Raw genomic sequence first — 26,671 nt, 5'->3', positions numbered from 1 at the left:
ACCCTCAGAAAGAATAAGTCTCAAAGAAGACCTGGATCGATGTTGGAACTTCCTATTTCTTCAACCTGACACCTACTCAGGATACTCTTCCAAGTCTTTAAGGTCCAGGGAAATCAGGAGTGCCCTCTTTTACACCCACCCTGAAATTCTGTCCTACTTTTGTTAGTATGATTACAATTCAGCATAATTATAGTAGAAAACAGAAATTTAAAATGTATTTTATTTTATATGAATTTATTTACAAATTTATTATTTAAATTACAAAATCGATTAGAAACAATCGATCACGCTTATCTGATAAAACAGACGATCGTCATATAGTTTAAAAAAATTAGTGGCAGAATGGGTAGTTAGGGCACTGGATCCTGGACAGTCCTACAGGATATCCGGGCTGTAAGAAGAAGAAATGATCGATTTCTGGAGAAGCATCCTTTCCGCTGCAATAAGAAATGGAAATTTTTTTAGAGTAAACATTTTACAGTATTAACAACATCCGGGCATAACCCTGTCCACTTACTTCTGTTTTCCTTGCGTCATAAATGGCAATGGATTTTTGGAGAATGCAGCCAAGATGGCATTATCACATTGGGGATAGTTGGGACACAGTCTGGGATCTATACCCGCCGGGAACTGGGCAGCCAGCGAGATACCAACACAATAGGCCAGCGCTGTTAGTATCTGGAAAAAAAATATATTAATCTATTGTGAATACTCACTTGATTCTATCTTACTGCTATAGTCAAGTTTTGAACTCATTGTTATTCATCTTACCAGCCATAGTTTGTTTAAACCGTGCATTAAAAGGAAGTGTAGCCTTACAGAAAAGCCTACCCCACCCAAGAATAGCCTAGGAGCCATCGAATAAAGACGTACTTCCGGCGGAGGAATTTCCTGTAAACTCGATCTTTAACTGTACATTTAACTCCTCTTAGCAGCAATGATAGGACAGGGAAATGGCGCAGGAAATCTAACCACTCCCCCTCTCACTCTCAGATATCGAATTTTTTTTTGGAAAATCGTATGAACCGTGTTCCGGAAATCTTAAAATGCGGAAAAGTGTATTCAGTGGGGTGGCACTTTCGCTCATCAGATTTTCTCGAAATTTAGTTTCAAAATCTGAAAAATCCAAAATCTATACGATTGCAATACGTCCTCTTGGCACTTAAGTCTTCATCATTAATTAGGGGGGTGAACTTTTTCGAAAACCAGGCAGTTTTACTAAGGGGGCCAATTTATGTTACAGTAAACTGGACATTCCCTTTAATATAGTTTTTCTAAATGTCAGTTCAGGTGAGGCGTGATGTTTCAGCGATTAGGTGATCAAGTCGTGAATGTTATTTCCGGTAATCACAAAAATATTCGCTTACGCTTCCAGTATTTAGTATGAATAGATAAATGTATTGCAACATTCAATGAATCAATGAATTCAAGCCAGACGAAAATTTCCCTGCATAATTGTTACAATTATTTAATAAATTGGTTCATAATCAGCTGTCGAACTAGATCTAGATGGCATGCTAAGATAAGGGATTTCAATATTTGCGTTAACACGCGAGGCTAATATTTTGTCGCTTTAGTTACCCTTCTGCTGGCGCCCCCCCCCCCCCATCAGCTTTCTTGAAATGGAATGTACACCCATTGACGTAATTTTTTTTTTGAAACTTGAAATTTTTACTGAAAAGATAGTTGCCTTCAATGTTGTACAAGTATATAATGATGAAATGATACTGTTGAAGGTACGTGGCAACACTGGTTTCTTAGAAAACCGCGCTAAAAACACTACTACCTGAGACAACGTTTTAAAACCAAATATGCTAGACCATTAATATATGGCTCAAGTTCAAATGAAACTTTGCGGGAATTGCTTAGAAAATAACCGGGAAACTAGGAAAATCTCTGCAGAGTTAGACATGTTCTAATATGTACGCGGCGGCAACGAATTCCGATAGCCATAGATATGATTATCCAGCTGTACGAACCGTAACGTACAGAAACCCTACTTTATTAGGAAACTTCGCTCCCGAGTACCATGCTTAGAGTTTTCAGGTAAAATATTCTAGTCTTCGTTTCCAAGTTTAAGGAAATGATTGGAAAAGTTGGAAAAACATCGCTAATGACGGAGAAATCGATTCAACAAAGCCGCACATCCGGTCAACCGATTTTCCTCTAATTAATATTTTCGCTATAATTTAATTGCATTCAATAAGCAGAGGGTGAAATCGTACATTATACTAAATGGCGCTTTAGATAAAGCCGGCCTTCATACAATCATTTAGACAAACATACTGAAGAATTAAAAAAAAACACTCACACTTTTTCTCGTGTTCAGGGACCTGCTAAACGTCTACTTCCGGTGCAAAAATATAAAATTCTAAAATCTGCCCAACACTTCCTTTCATCACCTTAAAGAAAAGTGATTATATTAATTTTCTTTTTTAGAGTTTAAATTGACTATACTCACAGTGTTAGAGATCATGTCTGAAGTTGGCCAGCCTGTATCTATATCCGGTGGTGGAGTCTGTCTATACATATATATATATATATGGCCGGACATTTCCCCCCGAGTGGTCACACTTCACCGGACAGTTGCCCAACCTGCTCTGATTGTACAATACTCCGCAGAGTTGGTGGTCTGGTCCTGGCTTCTTAAATAAGTAATTACGTATCAATGGACAAAGGTAACACTTTAGAGTCAAATTTCACCGATCGGATGGCGGCTTTCTCTCCTACGCTTCTAAATTTTCTCGAATTTTTACAAAATATTGGACATTTCCTGTTTAGCTTCATAATAGTAAATGTAATTCTGAGGAAACTTGGCACCTCAGATCGCCTCCTTGTCATTTCCAGGAAAGGCATGTCAAAACGAAGACGATGAACCTTGATCCGCAGACAACGCAGACAAAGACAAGTTTATGAAATTCACTTTTTCGTTCTCAGGGGACCTTTAAGCGGAAACGCCATTTCTAAATTTCGAAGAGACGGCAGGATTGCGGGTTGTAATAGAAGATAAAAAAATCAAATATAAGGGGGTGGCCACACTCCAAAATCCTGTAGCGCTTCTCATCACGACATTTAAAAACCAAATATCGCATTTAACCTTGAAACTGGTTTCCACCTTTTGTGCTTTTGCCGGCCGAAAACAGGCACGAAAATTCCGATTTTCACAGCTTTTACCATCATATTTTCAGTAAAAGCTTATTTTTCAAATCGATAAAATCTTGCTGAAACTTAATTTACCGAAGCGAGTAAGATGTTTACATTACGTGGTGCTCTCGGATAGATTCTATTTTTGCATCGGCTGATCAAAAAATTGCTTTTTAAGGACTCTTTTTGCCCGACTAGCTACATGTTTTCTTAAAATTTATTATTATAAATTCACACTTAAATGATTATATTTAAAAAAATAAAATCCATAAAAAAAACAGTTAATGTCTAGAGAGAACTGCAATGTTAGAGATTATGATGCAATTATGTGCAACAAAAAGCACATACACACGAAACGAACGAAAGTGGAGCGAGAAAACCACATTAGGAGCGCTGAGTTTATAATAAGGACACATAGATGTCGTATGTGTGCTCTGTTCACGGAGAATTATATCGCCTTTTTTGACCCCAATAGTTCATCGCAAGAGTGAATTCAAAATAGCTTTATACCATTTTCTCGGCTAACTTTATGTACATTTTATTCAAAAGAACGTAATAAATAATCGATGTACAAAATACAAACAGCTGGCCATTTAGCGTATTTTTTTGGTGAAGGAAGGTTTCAAATGATTAGGTTAGTTCAGCTAAAAATGAAATGAATCACTTTGAGATATGGAATTTTCAGCGTAAATAGTCGTTTTCAGCTACACTGAAAAAGGGGGTTTTCATTTAATGGAACATTTAATGTCGAAATTTTCGCTGTAAATCCCCTGACTGAGAAAGAATAATTAATTGAAATTTGTCACTATACATATGTAGATGGCCGTGAATTATTTGAGAAAAAATCTCTTTTCTTTTGTAAGTTTTGATTATATTAATGGACCTTTTTTTATCAAGGTGTTATAGGCATGTTGACATTGATTAATTATAACCTAACAAAGCTGTACAGAAGGTTATTTATTGTTACCCAGCTGTAACAGTGTTACCAGCTAAATCAAACTGCCGTATTATGATCAGCTGAATAATGTATTTATTTATTAATAAAAAAAAAAATATACAATCATAAGCTTGTGTTCTATTACCTTCACCATGAAACTGATCTGAATGCTGTTATAAAACTGGTTATTCATTTTGTGAATTAAATTTATTGACGTTTATTGAAGATTTCTCTAAAGGAGCGTTTACACCAAATGATTGAACACATGTTCTAACCCCAAATTAATTTAGAAGCCTCTAGTTTTTCACCCAATCCGACCATTAGAGAAAAAGTATCGGTATGTTCGCTCGGTTTGCGAAGCAAGGGCATACTAAGAACAAGTGAAGGAATACTATTTATTCCAAACGAACAGGAAAAATACCACATACTCGTGTTCTAGATTCCAGAAGTCGTGAGATTGTTCATGCTCACGAAAATTATAGACAATCATATTATTTGTTTTCACCATCAGTTAAAGGGTTTCACATTGAAACTTCATTAATGGCAGCGAGAAATGTTATTGGTTGTTATGTAACAAGAATGGCCGACAATGTTCGGTTATTTTAGAGGAGGCAAACTTAAAACGATATAATAATTTTAAATTGCATTATCGGGTGTGAACTAAATTTATTGTTAAATTCAATTAAAGTTATATTTACATAAAACTATTCTGCCAATATATCTGTCTACCTGATAAGAAATCTAAGATCTCCATAACATGATGATCTAGAGTTCTATTTGTTTATTTGAAACACACTAACTTGTATAACGATCGTACTCGTATATCACTTCGATTGATATCAAAAATTTGCCACAATAACAAAACTTAGTGATAAAGTACGAAAAGTAAACAAAAAATTAACTATAAACATTTTTATTAAGAATTTTATACAAAAACAAAATTTACAGTTTATAAAAATATTTTTAAAATGGTTACAAAAATGTTCATTTTTCTATAAAATACATTTTATATATTTTTGTAATCACAGATGTAGCCCCTGTTGGCACACAATAAGATAAGCTTAGAATTTATTAACAAAAAGTACAGTATAAAAATTAGAAGGTGATTGTTTTGTACAAAGAAGGGTGTGAACACGCGAAGTTAAAGGGTACAATAGGTCTTAAAGGACACAATACACTGTCTTAGCAAGAACAAAAATAAATGTTTCAATTTTGACGGAGGATATCGCAAGATGATTTTATTTTACCCAAAACTACGTAGAACTTGACGATCCTTACTTACAAGGAATTGTTCTACAACCGGCTTTCTGTGAACGATTATAAACGAAAGGAACAACATCTCAGGGACAGATACCTGTAGAGTAATGGAAGAACGCAGGGTGGTTCTTCAGGTCAAGGAAAATCGTTAAAAAAAAATTGAGCCTAACATGATTGGTTGTTCGACCAAATAAGGGTCCATTCATTGTGGATGAGTGAGAACAACGGAGTGAGAATAAAGTTTTTTTTAAAACCAAAAATCCTGAGTTTGGAGATTGAAGTTGGGGAATGAAGCCGTGATGCGGTTTTCTAAGAACGGGAGTACGAAAGGAAATCCTCAGACTTCAGCTTGCTGCCACTGTTAAGGCGACTTTTCAATCACTTGCCATGCATGATTAGCCAGAATGGAGGTGAGTTTGATGAGTTGGAACAACAAAAAGACTGCCAACTTGCCTTAAAAAAAAGTGCCATGAGTGTCCTTTAATTTTCTAGTAAAGGTCAAAGGTTTCCGGCAGTCAGGGTAACCAACCCCAATGACACCCAACAAACCCATCTCTATCAATACCCTTTCTAGAAGTTTTGGAAACTTCTTCAGAATTCAAAGAAACTGGAAGGATTCTAGGTAAAGGTATATTCCTATTCCAAGCGACCCAGGGTCTTCCAGAAGGGAGCCCAAAGGAGAGCAGGGAGCTGAAGTGTGAGATAAGCTATTTCTAAATGCTTACGCTTCACTTCTACGCTTTAGATATTCAAAAGATTCCATCTGAAATTGAACATTTTGGAACTGCAGAAGAGAAAACCAAGCTCAATAAATAAAAAAGCTCAACTTTTTCAGACTTGGCAGTTGAATTCAAAATTTGCTGAAGAAAATAAAAAAGGAGTAAATCAGATACTGGATGGAAGACACGACAGAGTCAAACCCAGGCCGAGAATGGAGGCTCCAGAGAATGACCAGCGATTAATAGTGGAGTCACTCGAGGGCAACTCCAGGAAAGTTAAATAAGACTCTGGCTCGCGAAGAGCCAAAAGAGTTCTCGAAGAAAACTGAGCTTTTTACACAATTCGTTGTTCTTGAAACCTTTCTACAAATATGTTTCGATAACAGTAATATTCAATAATGGCGATTATTTTCAAATGATGTCCAAACAGTCTTTTTCATTGTTACTCTTTAGAAAAATAAAATTGGTTTTAAAAAGAGCACTCTCAGGCGGAACCAAGATTCAGAGAAAGACTGGCATCAGCGCGGCCAATGCCAGCACTATGATTGGCAGAGGATCCACTCTTATAACACTGTTCGGCTTTTTGTCCGGTGTGGTCTTGTTTTTAGAGCGAGCTGCCAACGCTTCTGCGATACCATTGTTGATGGCCCTCAAAAGTGGAAAAGCGGGTGTCGGATCTCCAGGTACAGCGCAGTCACCTCTGAAGTCGTCCGTGTCTATAGACCAGGTCATTATGCCAGCCAGATCTAGGTCCATTGCAAAGGATACCTGGATTAAAAACATATGTTAATAATGATTGTTATGGTTTTTTCGACCGTTGTTGATAAGATGATTTTTGGTGAATATCGAGGTGCGGTCTTAAATAAAAACAACTTTTTTGCTTTAAACCAACGTTTCGGTAATTTTTACTACCTTCTTCAGGGTATTATAAAAAAAGTTTGTGAAGTTTAATGTAGAGCTACGAGTATATCATCAACAGTTATGATGATATACTCGTAGCTCTACATTAAACCTGACAAACTTTTTAATACCGCACCTCGATATTCACCTAAAATCACATGTTAATAATAATTAGAATCTTCTAATTCTTAAAAGCATCGTTTGCGATAAACTCATCGTCCACTCGGCACTTCACTAATATTATTTAGAAGAATATTAATTAAAACCTTGAGCATGTTAGTAAGATGGAGTCGCGTTCATACCAGATTGTTTAATCTGATGCGAACAACCTCTCGATGCTTTGCCAGACTCTGTGTTCGGAATAATACTGTAAATGTTCGTTATAATTGGATTTCACAACTGAGCTGTATATTTGACTGTATTGATTTTTCTGAAATGCTGTTAATTCATGATCTTGAATTGGTTAGAGAAAAAATAAGAAACATTTTAAGTTTTTATGCTAATTACCTTAGAGAGAAGGACATTGATTGCGTAAACAAATCAAACTTTAGCTTAATTTATTCAGTATTGTTTTTTCAGGAGCAGCGGCCCCAGTTTTATTTAACACAATGTATTCCTTTTAAGTATTTAAAGTTAATGGCCCAACTAAGATTAAGCTCTAGGTTTGTAATTAAAATTTCAATAGGCATCATCAAATACAGCATAAATCCAACCGAACTTTGTTCTCTTTGCAATCAGCAGCAACCAGAAGATCTATTCCATATTTTATTTTCCTGTCCATTGTACACCTCTTTTAGGAACCATTACTTAAAATCAGTTTTTAATACAAATTTACAATATTTTGATTATCCCCTGGTTTTTCGCTCATTATGTCCCAATGAGATAAAAAAATTATTTTATTTTTTTGCTGAATCACTAAAACTAAGATCATTTATTTTGAACGAATAGTTTAAAAAATAAAGCTGGTGAAGTGTCTTATAAAATTTACTTATGTATAATTTTCTTTGTATGTTTTAGTTTATCTGTGTTTATTTAAAATCAGTATATGCTTATATTTCTCAGTTTACTTTTTTAATGGTGTATTAAGAGAATTCTTTTATTTTAGTTGTTTTCACTATGTAGCCATTACTTTTTTTTTTTTTTTTTGTGTGTGTTAATTTATGATGTATTCAAAAGTTTAACTGTAATAACCGAACCCTTTGTATAGGGCTTTTTTTGCCCTTATAACAAATAAATGAATAAAAAATCTGATGCGAACAAATCAAGCAGCCATTTTTTCCCAGCTGAAGATGGCGATTGAGGCAGACCTTTCATTAAATGAGCATAGCAAGCGTTTTGTATTTAAACCAATAACAAAAGATAACCTTACAAAAACCTTTAATATAAAAAACCTACCTTACTCTTGATACTTTCAACGTTATCATAAGAGATAATACGGTCCTTATGATTTGCGAACGGCGTACTGCTCGCTTGGTCCCAATGTTCTGTCCAATTGCCAGTTCTCAATTCATTGCAGATCTGCGAAGAAGTGCATTTACTAGGAAGTCACAAACTAATATGGAAATCTATACAAATGGTGTGGGTTTGGTACCTCGTTAAATCCCAAAAATCCATCAGTTCTGGTGAAAGGTCCTTGGAAACCAGCAGACTTGACTGACGGTTCTCCTAGACGTCCTGAGGACTCTTCAGCGTTCGCCAATAAGAAGGTACGTCCATACATGGGCACTCCGAGGACCAGTTTATCCGGTTTCACTCCATGGTTGAGTACATACTTCACAGTGGCCTCCTAAAACAGACTTGAACTGAATCCATGCTTATTCTGAATATGAATTCTTTAACCTATCGATAAAAAAAAGGATTGTAATCGAGCAATTTCTCGATTTTGAGTTTACGTTTTCTGGTCTATGTAAAAACGTTTTAAAACTTGGTTTAAGGTACATCTGTTTGCCTGTCAACTATAACCCACTATAACCTCATAGATGAAAAATCGCAGGGCATCCAATTGGATATTATTTGGTTTAGATGAAACCACTGGATTGTGGATTTGAAGCTAGGCCTTTCGGCTACGTCCAAGGAGATTTCGGTGCAATAAGGCTCGCCCTAATCACACTGTTACGATTTTTAACAGAAAAATTGAATTGAAATGCTATGTTAGTGACTAGGTTCTATCAGAAGATTCGTTCGTCCATTCTGGAAAGCGTTATAATGTTTCGTTCCTATGTTAGTCTTCATTTTTTTGACTTTATGTACGAGATTTCAGATCGTAATGAATTATATTTTTTTTTTGCCCGCCTTTTAATTGAAAATGTAACACATTCTTTTTTGGGATCTCCGTCTTACTTCCCTCAATGAAAATTCAAACCAAAAGATCTCTCTTTGAGGCTGCTTGATGGAAAATTTACTCCCGATTTCTAAAGACTGCTGCCAATGAAAAACGTTATTCAGAATCCTCTGTTAAATTAATATTTTTAGGCCGTGATTCGGATCAGACCGAAGTTCGTTAGGAGAAGTTTTATTGATATAAAATTGAAGATTTCCTACCTAGATGAAATAACCACGCTTCACTACTGATTATCATATAAGTGATGCCTATTTTTTCAGGCAGGCTTTATGTCCAACTACTAAGTTAGGTGTCGTGGGCAGAGGCGACTAGCAAACAATACTTTACTACAAATTCTATTTATTAATTATTAAATAAAATCCAAGGCCTAGACCGGGAATCGAACTCAATCTTAGCTTTGCGAGATTCGTCTCTAACCGCTTGGCTAAAAATCAAACGCTTACAACTGTCAAAGGATCTGTGGGCGGTCCAAGCGGAGCGTTAGCACCAGTCTGTGTTTCCCAGAGACCATGATAGTCGTAGCACATGAGGTGAATCAGGTCTAGGTTTCTGTACACCTGAAGTAGATCGTAGCCGGCCTTCAGTGTGTCCAAGGAGGCGCTCAAGGCTGCAGTCAGTATGTATCCTTCAGCGGTTAAAGAAGATTTCAGGTCCTGCAAAAGAAAGAGAAACAACAAAGATGTACAAATGCGAGGAGAGCGCTGTAACAGTGGCTTTCAGTAAGTGTTCTCCTCCCAAAAAAATCTAGTCAGAAGAAATATCAGTACCCATTATGGCGACACAGTTTTTAGGTCACCTTGAAGACTACGGCATTGTAGTCTTCGCATTAGCGATTTTAACGCTTGAATGAAAACCTTGAGGCGTTATTTTCTGCCGATCAAAAGAATTGAATTATTACTTTACTAAAATCCCTGTTACTATAGTCCACAGATAGTGTTCCCTCGCTAGCGCAAAAGGCCACAAATTGCAATCAATCTTTTGACAAGACTTTTTGAGCGGAACTTGAGATCCAGTTCCTGCAGAATCCGACGCAATAGAAGTGCTATAATCTTGGGAAAAAAAGCTAGCGTGAAGCTAGCCACTCCTACCTGTTTGTATTACGTAATTAAAATTTTAAGAAATTTAGAATTTGGAAAAAAAATTACGTCAATTTTATAAATTTCCGCTAGAATTCAATTAAGTGCAGCGTAAGGAAGTAGTAAAGTAATGCCTATTTTTTTAGGCGGGCTTTACACAATAAATTTTGTAAGTTTTATCGATTTTTTTGCACAAATTGTTTTACTAATTTTTTGTTGATGTCAATTTTGACAGATTTTTTTCAATGTTAACTTCCGTAATCACAATTTAAAAAAGTTACTTACTTTTATCAGAGCAACAAAATTATATTTATCTTCAGGTTGGCCACCTCTTTGTGTTGGAAATTCCCAATCTAAATCGACGCCGTCAAACTGAAACTTTCTGTAAAAGTAAATTTGGATAGAATTAGAAATTAGGTTGGTAAAATTGGGTACAATAAATAAATAAAAAAGAGTTTCAATGTTGATTACTGGATCCAGTTGAACAGAAATTAGTTTTCCGGTAATGTTGATGAGGTTGTCTAACCTTACAACTCAGAAACATTAAGGATTTCCAATCTAAAGATCCCCTTTCTTACTACAACCTTTCCTGAAGAGTTGGTTTCCTTAATTTAGCAGCCAAGGGGCCAAGAACAACTAAAGGAACATCTTTAGGAGGTAGGAGATGAGAGAATTTTTCAACAAGCTTCCAGGTGGAGAGTAAAAGGAAGACCATCGACGCGTTAGTTGGATGATGTAAAAAAAGGGGTCTTAGTATACGCAGTAGAAGACAACGAGGCTGGCCCAAGACTGGACTGACTGTAGATGCTATCCTGAGATCATGATCTTAAAAGACTTGTTTTGGCAAAAAAAAAAATACTGTAAAAATAGTGAGCTTGAAATAAGATATAGTTACCTACCTGACATAGTTCATTACGCTGCGGGTGAACGTTTCTCGTTTAGCAGGATCAGCAGCCAATATCGAATAGTTTGCAGAGCCTTCATTCCATCCGCCGATAGCAAGAGTGATCTTTAATCCTGGATGGGATTTCTTCAAGCTGGTCATCTTTTTGTACATACCTGTGGCATTTACAAGACAGAGTGGTCATTCAAGGCAAGAAACTGTTGGAGAGGAACTTTAGTGGGGGGGGGGGAAGACGAAGTAGCAACGAAAGGAAGCTGCTGTTCTTCCTTGATCTTCAGACATCTTCTCCCTTTTTCCCTGGCACATCGGCCAAAAACCGACTAACTAGAGCTTAGAAGAAGTTCTTAGGTCTTTAAGTTGTGCCTCTTCGAAAAAATCCAGATCAGCCTTTGGGTTATTCTTGGGCAACAAGCCATAAGAAGCGAGCAAGAATCCTGAACAAGAACAAGAATCCTGTTCGACTACAGACTGTTGGTACAAAACTTTAGGGGCAGCCCAATGAAAGCGGAAGGGATTGAAATGAAGTTACCAGGCCCATCCTGTTTAGATGTTTCCTTCAAAGACATTTTAAGGAACGTCTTCTGAAGACCTTGAAGGTTCTCTCCACAGCAAAGTAAGCATGATAAGCATTAAGCTCAAATGTCCAAAACCAGAATTGTCACTCCCCCCTCACCTTTGCCATAATCATCCTCGAGGTCCATATAAGGGTCCAAGCTGGTAATGGTCCAGGTGGTGGTATTCAGACCAGCGAATGAGTACACAATGTGGGTGCACAAGTCCGGCTCGATCTCGTCAATGCTGAAGGCCCCTCTGCCAGGACGGTAGGCTGCCCAGGTGCCCACATAGCACACCACTACTTTTCCGCCTCTACCGGCGGTCACTGTAAGCATACAAGTAAACTCAAATTAGCTTTCTTCGTCATTTTCCTCAAAGTCATCAGATTTTCACTTTCCCTAATTGCCATTATGATCGTGTCAAATAGCCATGATTGAGTAGTTCATGAAAAATTGAGATAGCAGTGTATATGAATAAACGAAATTTGGAGGTCAGCTCAGTTATCAGCATCGGTTTTGTCAACGAAGATTGTGACTTAGTTTGTGTAGTTATTACTGAACTTCAGACATTCGGATTTAAAACTTAGTTTGTACGACACTTTCTCTTGTTCGCATTAAAAGAAAGTATTAACTAAAATGCCTTGTTCAGTGATTGGGAAAATATGATCTCGTTCGCAATCATTGTGGCAACACTGCGCTACAGGAGGCAGTGGCTGGTTATCTTTACAAGAAACATTGCAGTAAAAACTAACCTAAACACCGTGTGGTTTGTGTTCCGTTAGAATGACCGTTAAAATCCTACAGCGATCCTAAAGTTTACAGCCTGTAACCTCACGCTACGTTGAGTCAAGGCCAACGTGTGATGGACGCTTCCAAAACTTGTTTGCAATACTATTCTTGTTGCTTCAGTATTAACCACAATAGTTGTCCGTCTTACTGCCAGTATATTTGTGTACGTATTGGTTTTAAATTGTAATAAATTGGCACAACAAAGTGAACTAAATTCATATAAACAAAAATCAACAAACAAAATGTGTTATTAACAAACAAAATTTTCTCTAGACGCAATTTACGTAATTTAATTTTTTGTAAAACTAAGAATTTGTACTAAAAAGATAGTTGATTTCAATATTATACAAATTCACTGAAAAGTGACGTCTCAGTCCCCCCCCCTAAAACCCCTCTATATTCTTTGAGAGATTCAAACCATACTGATAATGTAGGGCTAACACACGCGTTGTCCACGTTCGAATCTCTGGAAACTGTCTTAGAAAACGGAAATAAGGTTATCCTCAAAAAGGCGCATTTCCAGTGTATTGGTATGGAAACATCCCCAAATTGAAGAACGAATGCGGCACATCCGGTTGTGTTGACTTTTAGATTACTCTCGTGTCCGGTAGCGACACCTTATCGTTGAATTTGAACGTTTACTATTTTTTTCATTTTTAAGTTATGTTGTCAGTTGATAGACAGAATTTATGAAAACTGATTTTTTGAAATTTAGAAAATCTGAAAAACTGATATTTCCCGGGGAAAACTCCTATTTCTTGAGTATGTTTCCATCTTAATACTTTTCTTACTTTGGCAAAAGAGAGAAACTAACAAATCCAAGTAAGAACAGCCCACGAACTTTCGCTATTCAGTCTTGAACGCAGTTTTTTTAATGGAAGTTAGGAATTAGTACTCGGTTAAAGTAGGGTTAACAGGTAAAATGAATTAACAGTGAACTAGTACATCCGGTGACCAGTTTTGAAAGAAATCCTCGCAGTAATTAGCCCAATTTCCCCGAGGGACTAAGGTTGTACCGGTGTCCTGAGTGCTTGTAAGTCACTGTTCGAGAGACGGCCAGCTAGAACTAGAATCCAAATAGTGGTACACTTTCACTATTTCTGCAAATCCAGAGTTTTTTTTTTTTTTTATGAATGTTAGGTATTGTATGTGGTGGTTAGGCTGGGATACCCGTAGTGTGGTTTCTCGGCTGAGAAAGATTTTCAGAACCCTGAGAATCTTCACGCCAGAGTTTTTGTTTCAAAACCACATCTTCCCCGTACTTGGAGTTAAATCACACAGCGTGCGACACTACGAGGCTGAAGATTACTTGGTGCCAATTCAATTGGACCTATAAAATAAAGTAATCATAATACCAGGAATTTTATTAATTAAGTGTAAACAGATGTGAGTCAGAAGCAAACAGGAACCAACTGTACGTATTGAACATGTCTGCCACTGTGTCTGTCTGTCTGTACACACACAGCAGGTACAGGAAGTTAGTGTTAGTTTAATTTGTAATCCAAGGCATACTATATATTGTTTATTGTATTTATTTTGGCACATGTCTCCACTTCTTTGTTCTTCACGGCCCTTGCAACATTTTGGAAATGACGTCATCGTTCTTTGTTCAAACTAAATACGTAATTAATTTAGCTTTTAGCTTTAGTTTTGTTTTTTGTGATTTGTTTTTTTTTTGCGCCCATCTTTAAAGAGCTTTTAAATTTACTGTTTAAAGCTCCTGAAAGAGATATTGATGGGTCCATAGATGAAAGCGGTTTCTGAGAGCGAAAATTATCTTCTTATCTACCTTAATTTTCATGATTTGTTTTACAAGTTTTGTACTTTGTTTCAAATTTTAAAAAGATCTAGTCTTGCAGTATTTCTAAAACAGTATTCTAAACCAAGCCCTGTTGTTTTTTACTCTTTAATTCTGTTGCAACCTCTCTAAATAAATTCTAATCGATCAGCTGTGTAATTTTGTTTATCTTCCATCAAATTTTTATTTGTGACTCATGTGTTCATTATTGTGGTAAAACATATTATTGCGAGTGATCACAATAGATTTTCTCCATATTTAAGCTTTGCTATCGCCTGCCTACATGAAGCTGACTAATCATCCATTTCCAAAAAAAAATTAAAATAAAAATGAAAAATCATCAAGGTCAAATAATTGCAGTGAGGTGGGGGATACCAATTACTAATCATACTCTAAGAATGCGCGATGGCTGTTATGATAAACTAATCAACATATTGGTTGTGGTGTTGGTTGGAACAGCATTGGAAACTTGGGAATGCGTGTATGATGAAAATGAATCATACAGCATCACACCAAGTAAAGCGGTGGTGGGGGGTTATTTCCCTGTTCGCACAATACACGGTCTGATTCAAACGGGCCTCGCTCACGTCGTTGGATATGGGAACTGCTCTAGTTTGCTGTGTACAGAGCCAATCACAGACTGGAATGAAATAGCAGCCATATCCATCTCCGATTTCCATTGCAATCTAATAAACACAAACCGGTATTTAATGAATATGGGCGCCGCCGGCAATATGTCTGTCGGTACGTGTTGACCTTGGGCTCAGCCACTGCTGCATGGATATTATGTTTCTAAAATGAGATTTCCTTTCACCCGGTTTTTTTGCTCTTAGCTGGTCCACAGTGTTTTGCAAAAATTATTGTTTATTATTTTTACCAGCTGGCAAGTAAAGCCGCGGTGATCTTGATAAACATATGTTCTTAGGTCCCTTGGGTTCGAGAAGGGTGAGTGGATTTCATAGTTTAATGTTATTAACACATCTTTCGCCCACAATTACCGCGGATCATATTGGCCTCCATTTGTCAGTGGGTGGTGCCTCGTTAGCAGATGAGCGGTGCTCCGACATCTTGCAGTGAAGCGGAATGTGATCTACAATCTGGAGCTAGGTCGCTGTGGGATCACAAACGCAACCGGTAGAGCTTTCATGGCCAAAAAAGTGACATTATGAGCCCATTTTCCTATAGCCTACCTACAGATGGGTAACTTTGTAGCCTGGCCTACTATTTCCCAAATGTCCTACACAGAACGCAGCGGGGCGAAACTGGCCCTCGCCGTTTTAGGTATTTCTTAAAATATATTTACAAAATCAATATTTCATTATACTAAGTTCTTTTCTAAAACAACTCCTACAATTTTATTGAGAAATCTCGTAGTGATTAAAAATATTTAAGTGAACAACTTTTATTTACATTTTGGTTGCGTTCGTTTAAGGGCAACTTTGAGAAAGGAGATGCATCAGTCTGAAGCACGTTTTCACTCCAGGGGCTTTTTGAGGTGTTCTCGAAACCGAAGTGACCATTTCTATTGTTTTGTATATCAGCTGTTAAGTCAAGTTTTACACATCTACCTATCTTAATGAACCCACCGATTACCCAACTGAACCCACTAAAGTGCACGATGCTTAATGAAAGTCGTCGAATTCTCTTCGAGACCATCAAAGACAGGATCTTATCAGAACGGATAGGCGTGTGGGTCATTTTTTTCCACATTCTGGGATCCCAAAATCATCGCGGTTACGGTGAAAATTCATCTTATTTTAAAAACTGAACCACCTAACCTATAAACCTAAAATTTTTTAAAATATAAAATTATTTTGGGTTGGAACATTTTGGTAAATAATGTGAGAAGAAAAATCTTGGTGAAACTGAAAATGTGTGAACTTACTCAGTAAATACGTGACTTTGACTGAAACTTCTGTCTTTCACTTCCCCTGGGATTGATAGTTCAAATTCGGCCTCAATGTTAATATCATCAATTCAATTTAAAACTACTATTACTCCAATAGGAGCAGTCGATTCTTTAGAGATCAAGACTTCAATGGTGGAATTCACTTGGCACAGTTTCCGCCACAAACAATAAGCTATTATTTTAAGAAATGAATGAATGTCTGATTGCAATATGTAGGTATGTGCCTTTTGCAGTGTTGCCAAATTTTATTATGGAGGGTAAAAATCCGAATTTACCTTTTTCATGTAAACAAAAGGGTGCCAAATTTACACAAATTGCTTTTACTGTCATTATTTTACATTTTAAATGTGTAACTATAAATAATTGGTTATGGTTCTAGAAAGAAATTGCTAAGGTTTATTGATGGCCCCAAAAAATTGTCAGAGGCACCCCAATTTCTCGCAATCTTGAACTTTACATCAGAAGAACAAACCAGCTCTCAAATTGCGTAAATGACGCAAAATGGTTCCTGTAAAAGTAATAGTTTATGTGGGGGCAATAATCATTTGACGAAAATCAGTGTTGCCTTTATCCAGTAATTTCCCAAAATTTTTCATTGATCTGTTCCAGCATGATTGCATTTCCAGTAAATCGGTTTTACTTAAACTTGGTATTCTTAAACAATAATTTCTTAGTGATTACTGATATTACGTTGAATGACTCAGTTCCTGATGGCCAGATTTCTGTGAATTAATCGTACAGCATCAGAAACAAATTGTCAGGTATGTTTTCGAAAAATCTGGAAAAAAGTAATATCTGCTTTGTAATACCGCTTCAGATTCAAAGATTGAAACCCGCTAAGTCCTAATCAGCTCGCACGGAGATATGAAAACTAAAAATGAATCATAAACATCCGGCGCTATTTCGTTTTTTTGATCAACAAAAACTTCGATTAAGAAAATTTATCGCTCTACTTCCGCCTACTACCAGTAAAATAATTATGTTTAAAGAAACCCAATCATTAACACATTATCATAAACATTAAAAAATAATTATGACGTCATTATTTATGTCAATAACTTCAAAAGTAGACGGTACTATTCAACAGGCTTATAATAACGACCCTCTTAGACAGTTTACTGCACTGTGTTGTGTAATGTTATTGGAATAGTTAATAATTCACTGTGACATTTCTAAATATAAAAAGGTATTTACGTAGAAACTCAGCACAGGAAGTAATGAAAAGCAGATGTACGAAGTCAATAATAAAAGATTTATTTACACATATATGTATGAAGCAATGTTATTGTTGCTTACCTTTGTTCGGTGCACTCATAGTGTAACAGGTGGTTAATATGGAGGAGAATATGGTAAATACTAATAATTTAAGAAACATTTTTTTGATTAAATTTAAATAAATATTGCACTGAAAGAAATTTATTAATTTTTAATTTAAAATGAACGATAAATTATATATTTTAGGAACTTGACGGGATTTCGCGTCTTGCTAACTAAAAACTGAGCACTGACCTTTTTTAGATTCACTTGAGAATATGTACTTTCACATAGATGGAGACACCAGTTTGAAGGCGCGGTACAGTTGGTGGGGGAACTTTGAAACCTTCCTTCTTCGCTCACCTAGCCGGCCACCAGTTTGGAGTCCTGTATTTAGTTCTTATTCTGAGTCCCTGTGAAAGACAAGTCTGGTGCGAGCAATCACCTGATTTCTTTTCTTTCGGCAAATTTTATTTAAAAAGCATTTTTACGCTGCGGCTCCTTCCCCCCTCCAGCATCCTACTTGAAGCAGCTGAGTCAGCAAGTGTACGGCAAGACGGAAACAGAAGTCGAAGTCACTACATCAAACTAATAGCATTATTGATGATGGCTGAAGGTCCGAAATCGGACAGTTGCAGAAGAAAAACGCGCACTACGACGGATAAAATCAACGATTTTATTATTTTTTCTATTGTGTATTATTATTATTATTTAATGCTTGATATCTTCTTAAAATTTTTATCCATTTTGTTATAAATAATTTCATTACCTATTATTAAACTGGTATACATTATTTGTAATTGGTAAATCATAAAATAAAATTCATGAATATGAGTGAAACTTAAAGAACAACCAATTCGAAATACGTACTGAATACCACACAGCAGTTTTGATTGGTAGGGACGTGGTCTAACTTTAGGGCATGGCCATCTTTTCAAACCCAGTTATTTGATTTGCCCAGTAAATTCCCACCTCTATTTTAACACGCATCATTCTTCACCACAATTGGCTAATACTTGTAGCTAATTATTTAAATGAAAAAGAGAAGTTGAATTTTTCTTATTAATTTTTCTCCCTTAGGTATTTGATGAAGTATTCATTTATTCAATAAAAACTATTTACTTTTAAAAAAAATAATAAAAATGAAGATTTTTGTTGCGTAATAATTTATTTCCTTCATTTCTAATGTAAGCTGGGATGAAAAAGTTAGTAAAATTTGGTTATTATATTGATAAAACAAGTAAAAGAAAATAGAGCTTGTGAACCACTGATAGATCCACCATTTTACAAGTGAATTTGCATATGGCTGCCAGTTAACCATGCAAAAATGGTTGTGAAACACTCTGGTGATCCTGCTCAAGTTGAGTTTCATGCAGCTGAAGATTTCCCAAACTCGAGTCAACTTTTTGATACCTATGAAGATCCCAGCTAACTAAAATAGCTACCGAATACAAACCACCAGACGCTAAATGCTTTTATTAGATTTAAAGTATAGCTTCTATTTTATGGTTAAATTTATGACTCTTAAAACTGCTATCAATCAATTATTTCGCAAATGTAAACCAAGTTAATGTACGTAATAGTTAGCTGAAACTTGCTGAAAATATCTGGACAACATTGATGATTTTTCATACGTGACAGCGTGCTTGTTTTCTTCAAATATTGATTGCGATCTTGTATAATAATAAAAATAGAAGCTTCCTGAGGTGACACGATAGAATTAGTGAAGACAATCTATTGTCATAATTCATTGATCAATGACCGCGATAAACTATAGATATGTAGTATTGATGTTCATTTCACAATTGACATACACACATTTTACAAACTTAATTTAAAAATACTTCAAGAAAAAAAAAATAAAATAAAACAATTTTGTATTCAATTAATGCAATTAGATATCGATGACGTGAATCTCTTTCCCCAATTTTACATTCAGTTATTAGCTGTAATTATAAACCGGTTTACACAATACTAGTCTAGTTTGCAAGTCTAATTTTACTAATGTAATTCAAACGCCAAGAAAATTCCCTGAACCTGGGAAATTTTTTGTGCGTTATCCTTAAAACTAGTTTTTAGAAATTAGTTCAATTTTCTGGAAAACTAAAACTATTAAGTTTTTTGAAACAAAAAAGTCAAAAATCGATTGATTTGGTCATTATAATTATTCAAGGTATATTTTCTGTTTAAGTGTACTGGTGTAGGGATTGGCCCGGATTGTTTGTAGTATCTGCTGTCAAGATCGCAGCACCTATCAGTAAATTACACTTTAACAAATATGGCGCCCGTAGTCTACTTGACAAGTTTTATTTTACAAACTTAAGTGTTTTCGGTAATTCTCAGTTTAGATTACATGTATTAATGAATCTAGTAATTTCAATGAATACAGTATTTTAATATATTCGTTGTTCATTCGAACTGTAAGGCCAAATTTTTTTTGGTTGCTTGTTTAGTAATGAATGTGTGACTTCAACTAATAGGGTTTGTCAAATCCTTCCTTGATAGAAATCTCATTTCTGGTTTGGATTTCAAAGTGTGCTTAGACAGTTATATGGGCGAGAATTCTCTTCTAAGGACCATGTTGAGCTGCGAAAACATAAATTATTGCAAAAAAAATATTTTGTTTTTTTTTTTTTTTTTTTTTCTTTATTTCTGCAACTGTACATATATACAACAAGCAAAATTGATGTGTGAATAATGTACATATAAATAAACATATATACAAATTGGCATGAGCGATGTGAACGGCGACCATCCAGTGATGGGAGCCGCTAGTTCGCCAAGAAGGCAATCTTACACAGCAGCCATCCTAGGAGGCCGCCGTTCTGCACTTAAATGATCGCGCGGCCACCTCCGCTTTAGTCTTCGATGAGGATTTGAAGGAAGTGTTCTTGAGGATAGGTCACGGATTAGGGGATTAAAATGGAAGGATAGTTTGGAATGAAATTTTGTGTAGCGGGATTGGGCTAGGTCAGAGACAAATGGTATGTTTAAATCGGAATGGATAGTATGGTTGGAGACATAGAAAGGAGCATTGAGGATGGTTCTCAGGATTTTGGATTGTAGGGTTTGAAGACGGTTAAGGTTGGATCGTTTAGCAGTACCGTAAAGTTCAATTCCGTATGTCCATATTGGGGCTATCAGGGCAGTGTAGAGTCTCTTTTTGTTCAGTAAAGTAAGTTTAGAGCGTTTGTCAAGTAGTCGTTTCAACATTTTGTACCTGAAGTTGCAGTCAGTTCGTTTGAGTCTAGTATGAGGGTTCCACGTTAGTCGTTTGTCTAGATGTAGGCCAAGGTATCGTACTTGGTTCGCAGGGGGGATAGGAATGTTATTCAGGTAAAGAGAAGGGAGTGTTTTTTTGTTTAGGGTGAAGACTACATGTTTAGATTTGGGTTCATTTACCTTAATCCTCCATTGCCGAAGCCAGGGTTCGAGGATGTGAAGATGGGATTGCAGGGTTCGTGTTGCCACGATAGGATCTATGTTTGGAGAAAGGATTGCCGTGTCATCGGCATAGGTAAGGGTGATAGTGTTTGGGTGAGTTGGTAGGTCAGCCGTAAATAGTGTGTAGAGGAGGGGAGCAAGAATGCTTCCCTGAGGAACTCCTGCAAGAATGGGATAAATAGGAGAGGATGAGGCACCTTGGACTACTTGGAAGAAACGGTCGGTCAGGTAGGACTTGAGGACAAGATAATAGGTTGCAGGTAGGACGCCCTTGAGCTTATACAGCAGCCCTAGGTGCCATACCCTGTCGAAGGCTTGCGATATGTCCAGGAAAACACCCGGGCAGTACTGCTTCAGCTCAAGGGAGGTAGCGATGACATCCACAACGCGATGCGTCTGGTGTACAGTCGAATGGCAACTCCGAAAGCCGAACTGGTGATCAGGAATGACATTTAGGGCTGCTATTTCATTTTGGAGACGGATTAAGAGGAGCTTTTCAAGGATTTTCCCTAATAAGGGCAGAAGACTTATTGGCCGATATGAGGTGGGGAGGTGTGTAGGTTTTTTGGGCTTGTGTATCATTCTCACTGAAGAGAATTTCCAGAGGATGGGGAAGTAGGTGGTTCGAAGGACTGCATTGTAGAGATGGGTAATAAAAACTATTGCCTTTCTGGGAAACTGGAGTAGGATGTTGGAAGTGATCAGATCATAGCCAGGACTTTTCTTTTTGGGGAGATTAAGGATTATCTTCTTAACTTCTTTAGGAGTGAACGGTTTAGGCGGAAGTGAAAGCTGAAGAGGAATGTCAAGTTCGTTAGTGATGTGTTCAGTATGTTGTAAATCTTGTAAGTCTGGGTGTGGAGTGAAAACTGAGGAAAGATGTTGAGCTAGGCATTGGGCTTTCTCCTCATCGGATTTAGCCCAAGAACCGTCCGTCTGTTGAAGAGGGTGAGAGATGTTTTTGTATTTAAGTATTTTCTTGGTAGCAGTCCAGAGAGAGTTGTCATCCGTTGTAAGTGATTCAGTGAAGGTTGAGTATTGTTCGTTATAATATTCTTGCAGTTCGTTAGTAAGTTGTCTGGTCAGTTGATTGAAAAGTCGCTTATGAGAGGGGTATCTGGTGCGATGCCAGAGAGCTCTCGCACGACGTTTCTCTGTAATTAGTTGTCTTAGATAGAGTGGGAGGTTTTGAGGTGTCAGTCTTCTGGGTGGAGTGAGCTGTGTGGTGGAGTGCCACACGCTTTGTTGGATAGAGTCAGTCAAGTATTGTACATTATCATCTAGCTGTTGTGGTGTCTTAAGAGGTACGTTTAAGTTCAGTTTTTGCTCTATAGTCTCTCGAAATACGTCCCAGTCTACAGTCCCGTTAATAAGTGATTGCCTAGGAGGAATTTGTTTTGGATGGATGTCAAGAGTTAGGATAACAGGGCTATGGTCAGAGGATAAATCATTTAGAGTGTGTACGTCAGTATATAAGGATGAAATATTGGAGCAGATAAAGAAGTCAAGAAGATCGGGTCTTTTACGAGGAGAGGTTGGCCAATAAGTCGGTTGGGATGAGGATAAGTAGGAGTAACTGTTTTGATTAAGGATGTTAAAAAGTATTCGGCCTCTCGGGTTCGCCACACGACTGCCCCAGCTTGGGTGCTTCGCGTTGTAATCGCCACCGCATATAAATCGAGGACCTAGGGAGGAGAGGAAGGATAAAAGTTGGTTTTGGAGGATTATTTGATTGGGAGGGCAATACACGGCTGCCAAGGTATAGGAAAATGGCTCCGACAACAGAGAGATGACGGTAGTTTGAAGGGAGGGTGTTGCTTGGGATGGGATTAGGAAGTGTGATAAGGAACTGCGAACAAGTACTGCGGTTCCTCCGTGAGCTGTTCCGTCAGGGTGGTTAGTCTTGTAAGTTGTGTATCCTGTAATAAAGAACCTTGATCTGTCAGTGAAGTGTGTCTCAGTTATCAAAGCTACGTCAATACGTTTGTCATGTAGTAGTACTTCAAGTTCCTGTCTGCGGTTTGTCAGTCCGTTAGAATTCCAGAGGAGAAGGGTTAGGGAATGTTGGGTGATGGGCATTAAGGAGCTTGGTTGGGAAGGAGCCTGCTGACTACAGTTGTGAGGAGAGTTATCAGAGGCCCGATAAGTAACTTGAAGTCTGATAGGAAAGAACTGAGGAGTGAATTGATGTCTCCTGAGTTTGAAGGAATTGGAAGTGGAGGGGGAGCTAAAGGCGGTTGTGGCCCCGCGGCCACCCGAGCAAATGACATGTTTTTGTTGACTGGGTTGAAAGAAGGAAAGTGTCTTGGTACTTGAGGTGCTGGTGGCGGCTGATCGGCTGGATGCTGTGTTCTTCGGTGGGCTGAAGGATGCTCGTAAACAGGTCGTTGCCTTCTCGATCGCTGTAGTTCTCTGTGAACTATGCAACCTTTGTAGTTCGCAGGATGCACGCCGTTGCATAGTGCGCATGTAGCTGGAGTGTTCGGCTGCTTTCCGCAATCCGGGGTGAAGTGGTCGCCGGCGCATTTTACGCACCTTGGCTGGTGCTGGCAATAGCTTTTCGTGTGTCCGTATTCTTGACAACGCTTACACTGGACTATAAGTCGTTGTTTGTGGGGCTCTTCGACCTTAATTCGAGAATAACATAAAATTTCAATGTCGAAAATATCTTTGTTATTCGGGCGGGGTTCCAAATCTACGAAGAAGAGTGGGAGCGTTTGCTTCGTGACAGGGGCAAAAAAAATATGAATATATTTTATTCTTCCTTGAGCTGGGAAAGTTTTAAAACGTCAATGTAGCTTAAGAATGATTTCAGCACAGAAGACTCTCCCATACGGTTTTCAGCAAAGGAAATATAAATGAAAAAGACGTCAAAAAAAAAGTTCATTGCATTAACTTTTAACTTCCTATTACTACACTAAGTAAGTAAATGTATAGCAGTAACCAAAAGCAGCCCTCTCGGAAGTGCCAAGAATAGATTTTTCCAATATTTTGAGGTTGGCTTCCTGCAGGTGCATAACTGTTTCTAAATTTTGTGTTTGGAAAGTTTTAAAAGAGAGAATTCTAAGGAAGAGAGAGTGTATTTTTAAGTAATTAAGTTTACTTTTACTAAACCATATTGCGCTACAGTTAATAAGTTTACAGAGCAGTTTTTAACAAACAAACACGCCCGAAAGGAAGGGGAAATTTCTCCTAAACAGGAACTATTCTACCCTCGAAGTTTCATCTGAAGAAACCCAGCTGTTGTGATTGCAACACTCACACAATATTGCTTAAAATCACCTAGGTAAAATCGCATTTGGAAACATTTTAACTTACGCTCAAATTGCTCAAATGTAAACAAATGCCAAATAAAGTTCGAAAATCCTAGGGTGAAGGGACCAGTAATTGACTGCTTAAGAAAAAATTCGAGTTTAAGATAGAATAACTTCCGTTATTTTGGCTCCAGGTGTAGATTGTAAAATTGTACCGCTCCAGTAGGATGTATTTTATTTTATTAATATTTTAAAAGCAGTAAATTCGATCTTTATGTCAACCAAAAATGATTTTTTTTGTAAGTATGTCAATGACCCAGTAATTGACATACCGAATTTTCGGTGGAACCAGTGTTTGACATGGGGTGGGACCAGTAATTGACATACAAATATATTCATGAAACGACATAAGGTATGCATTTAAAATCACTTTTAAATCTAAATAAATCACCTAAATCACTTTTTCAATTGGATTTATAACAAAAATTAGTCTTATTCGTAATTAATTACAATGTTTTTAAATAGGCAAACCTAAATAATCTAATATTTTTTCAACTTTACCCTTTTTTATGCAGTTTTTGACGATCAACCCTTACACAACTTGTCTTACCGGACAGTTTTAATTAAGTCCAAACCCAGACAGGTAATTTGAAGAACAGCCCTTACTTTCAATAGTACCAAGGAGATATTAGCTAACATGCTTGTTAGATCGTACACAATGTCTGTCGGCTCGCTTTTATCTCTTTATCTCAACTCTTTCGCTCTCTTATCCTTTCAAGTTTCCGCTAAGTATTTTGTTACTTAAACCTTTTTTGGGGAACTTTTTTGGTTCTCACTTTACCAAACTACCCTCTCTACTTCCGATTAGACTATGTGGTCACATCCTTGTTTCATTCATTCCGCCTATAACGCTGCTACCGATGGCATCTACGCGCCTTGGGTTCGATTTGTTGGTGCTTTCTAGTGAACCAAATTTCTCCTACGCTTCCCTTCTTTTTGAGCGCTTCGCTAATATTTTCCACAATCTGTGCTGCCAGTGTCATTTGCTTCGAAACCAAACTATCTGAATGTAATTCATTCTTACTTTCTGCATCTATTCAGTATTTTATTGTTTATTATTACTGAGTTACCTCTTGGGCACATGTATATATACATTGTGTGCACGTATATCGCGTCCCGCCACAGGTTGTAAGCATTCGCACTTATAACAGTAATAAATAAATGAAACGTCAATGAAAAAAACACTAGATTAAAAAATATATATCTGTTATTGACTCTTTAACTTGGAAAGGATAGGTATTAAAATACACATACCTACAAATAAACCACTGATATTCACATAACTAGGTAACCAATTGACAAAAATATGTGTTATTAAAATAGGCACACCATAAAAGAAAAAATGAATGAAAAAACAAAATATTCTTTCGGAATCCATAGGAAATGAACATCATAATATATCTTATGTAATTGATAATTAGCCACTTGAAATTACAAGCCATTTGAAAACCTCACACATCAACGGTTTTATTAAATTGGTAACGTTCTCCATAAAGTAGTACAGGGCGATCCAACCTTCACGTCTATGGGAATTAAAAATGATTTTCATACCGATTTCATTTTTTTTAAATACAGTTTAGCCTATTTAGCCTATGGGATGCTATATATTCGTCTTCGGTCAACGTGTCTGTCAATTGGTAAATACAATAGATCTTACAATCTTTTTTATGTTATTAATGTGTAACATCACAAAGTCACCAACTCTCCACGTATGTTTGATTTCGCACCTGGTACTTCTCTTGAGGGAGCTTCATTTTCCCCCTGGCCGTTTTATTTGATGGAATTCTATGGTTCAGCCATTTCCTCCCTTTCTTCTTTGTCATGTGGCTAGGACCCAAAACTGAGGGAGAATGAGAGATTTTCCAACTCCCGATAAGTGGGCGTCTTTTTGATCAATCACGTAGGCCTCGGAAGCTGTTCGGCGATCACGATTATTCCAGTTTGTTGTTCATACATTGTTGTTCTCTGTTGAATAATCATTCTGCATGCCCTCTTGAAATAAGGCGTACATTTGCTAATTCATTAATTTAAACATATTTTGTTGGAAGTTTTTCTGTTTATTTTATGTTGCCGATTTTTATCAATGATTTTATTTTACAATGTATTGAATTTTTAATTATAATAAAATTTATCAACCTTTCTTATCATTTTCCCAGGAAGTCAATCACTGGTCTCAAACAAAAAAGCTGTAGGACTAGTAATTGACATACATGTCAATTACTGGGCAAATTGCCGTTTCAAGGACCAGTGATTGACAGCACCATTTTAATCCTCAATGCTTCTTATAATTAAAAAAAAAACTACATAAATGAAATCTACAAGTAATACTAA

The 26,671-nt window shown here is 36.9% G+C and overlaps 2 protein-coding genes across 3 annotated transcripts; both read right to left on the bottom strand.

Annotated features, from left to right (window-relative positions):
* Window positions 1-291: 291 nt before the first annotated feature.
* Window positions 292-4,393, bottom strand: LOC141448233 (uncharacterized). The gene is made up of 3 exons (XM_074116454.1): window positions 4,227-4,393; window positions 518-678; window positions 292-437 (listed from the first exon to the last, which is right to left on the bottom strand). Exons 1-3 carry the CDS (start codon window positions 4,272-4,274, stop codon window positions 332-334), a joined length of 315 nt encoding a protein of 104 aa, XP_073972555.1. The 5' UTR covers window positions 4,275-4,393; the 3' UTR covers window positions 292-331.
* Window positions 4,394-5,121: 728 nt separating this feature from the next.
* Window positions 5,122-17,851, bottom strand: Cht2 (Chitinase 2). 2 transcript variants are annotated; one of them, XM_074116452.1, is made up of 8 exons: window positions 17,625-17,851; window positions 11,952-12,158; window positions 11,274-11,433; window positions 10,660-10,756; window positions 9,742-9,951; window positions 8,549-8,743; window positions 8,353-8,475; window positions 5,122-6,825 (listed from the first exon to the last, which is right to left on the bottom strand). In XM_074116452.1, exons 1-8 carry the CDS (start codon window positions 17,701-17,703, stop codon window positions 6,559-6,561), a joined length of 1,338 nt encoding a protein of 445 aa, XP_073972553.1. In that variant the 5' UTR covers window positions 17,704-17,851; the 3' UTR covers window positions 5,122-6,558. The 2 variants fall into 2 exon arrangements, with proteins under 2 accessions (XP_073972553.1, XP_073972554.1); XM_074116453.1 differs by lacking the exon at window positions 17,625-17,851 and adding an exon at window positions 16,305-16,495.
* Window positions 17,852-26,671: the final 8,820 nt, after the last annotated feature.

The sequence above is a fragment of the Rhodnius prolixus genome, unplaced genomic scaffold (assembly GCF_049639745.1).
Source record: "Rhodnius prolixus isolate KJV_2025 unplaced genomic scaffold, Rpr scaffold_13, whole genome shotgun sequence".
Classification (NCBI taxonomy): Eukaryota; Metazoa; Arthropoda; class Insecta; order Hemiptera; family Reduviidae; genus Rhodnius; species Rhodnius prolixus.
Note: the sequence above shows the minus strand (reverse complement) of the source record. Positions and strands in the feature narration are given on the sequence as shown.

Bases quoted from the DNA above. Each gene is read 5' to 3' on its own strand.
- Cht2 (XM_074116452.1), bottom strand. From the start codon at position 17,703: ATGTTTCTTAAATTATTAGTATTTACCATATTCTCCTCCATATTAACC. The intron at 8,744-9,741 runs GTAAGCGTTTGA...AGTCTGTTTTAG, and splicing joins CCACAGATCCTTTGACAGTT to GAGGCCACTGTGAAGTATGT. The intron at 8,476-8,548 runs GTACCAAACCCA...ACTTCTTCGCAG, and splicing joins GATTTTTGGGATTTAACGAG to ATCTGCAATGAATTGAGAAC.
- LOC141448233 (XM_074116454.1), bottom strand. From the start codon at position 4,274: ATGAATAACCAGTTTTATAACAGCATTCAGATCAGTTTCATGGTGAAG. The intron at 679-4,226 runs GTAATAGAACAC...TTTTTTTTCCAG, and splicing joins AGATCAGTTTCATGGTGAAG to ATACTAACAGCGCTGGCCTA. The intron at 438-517 runs GTAAGTGGACAG...TTCTTATTGCAG, and splicing joins ATGACGCAAGGAAAACAGAA to CGGAAAGGATGCTTCTCCAG.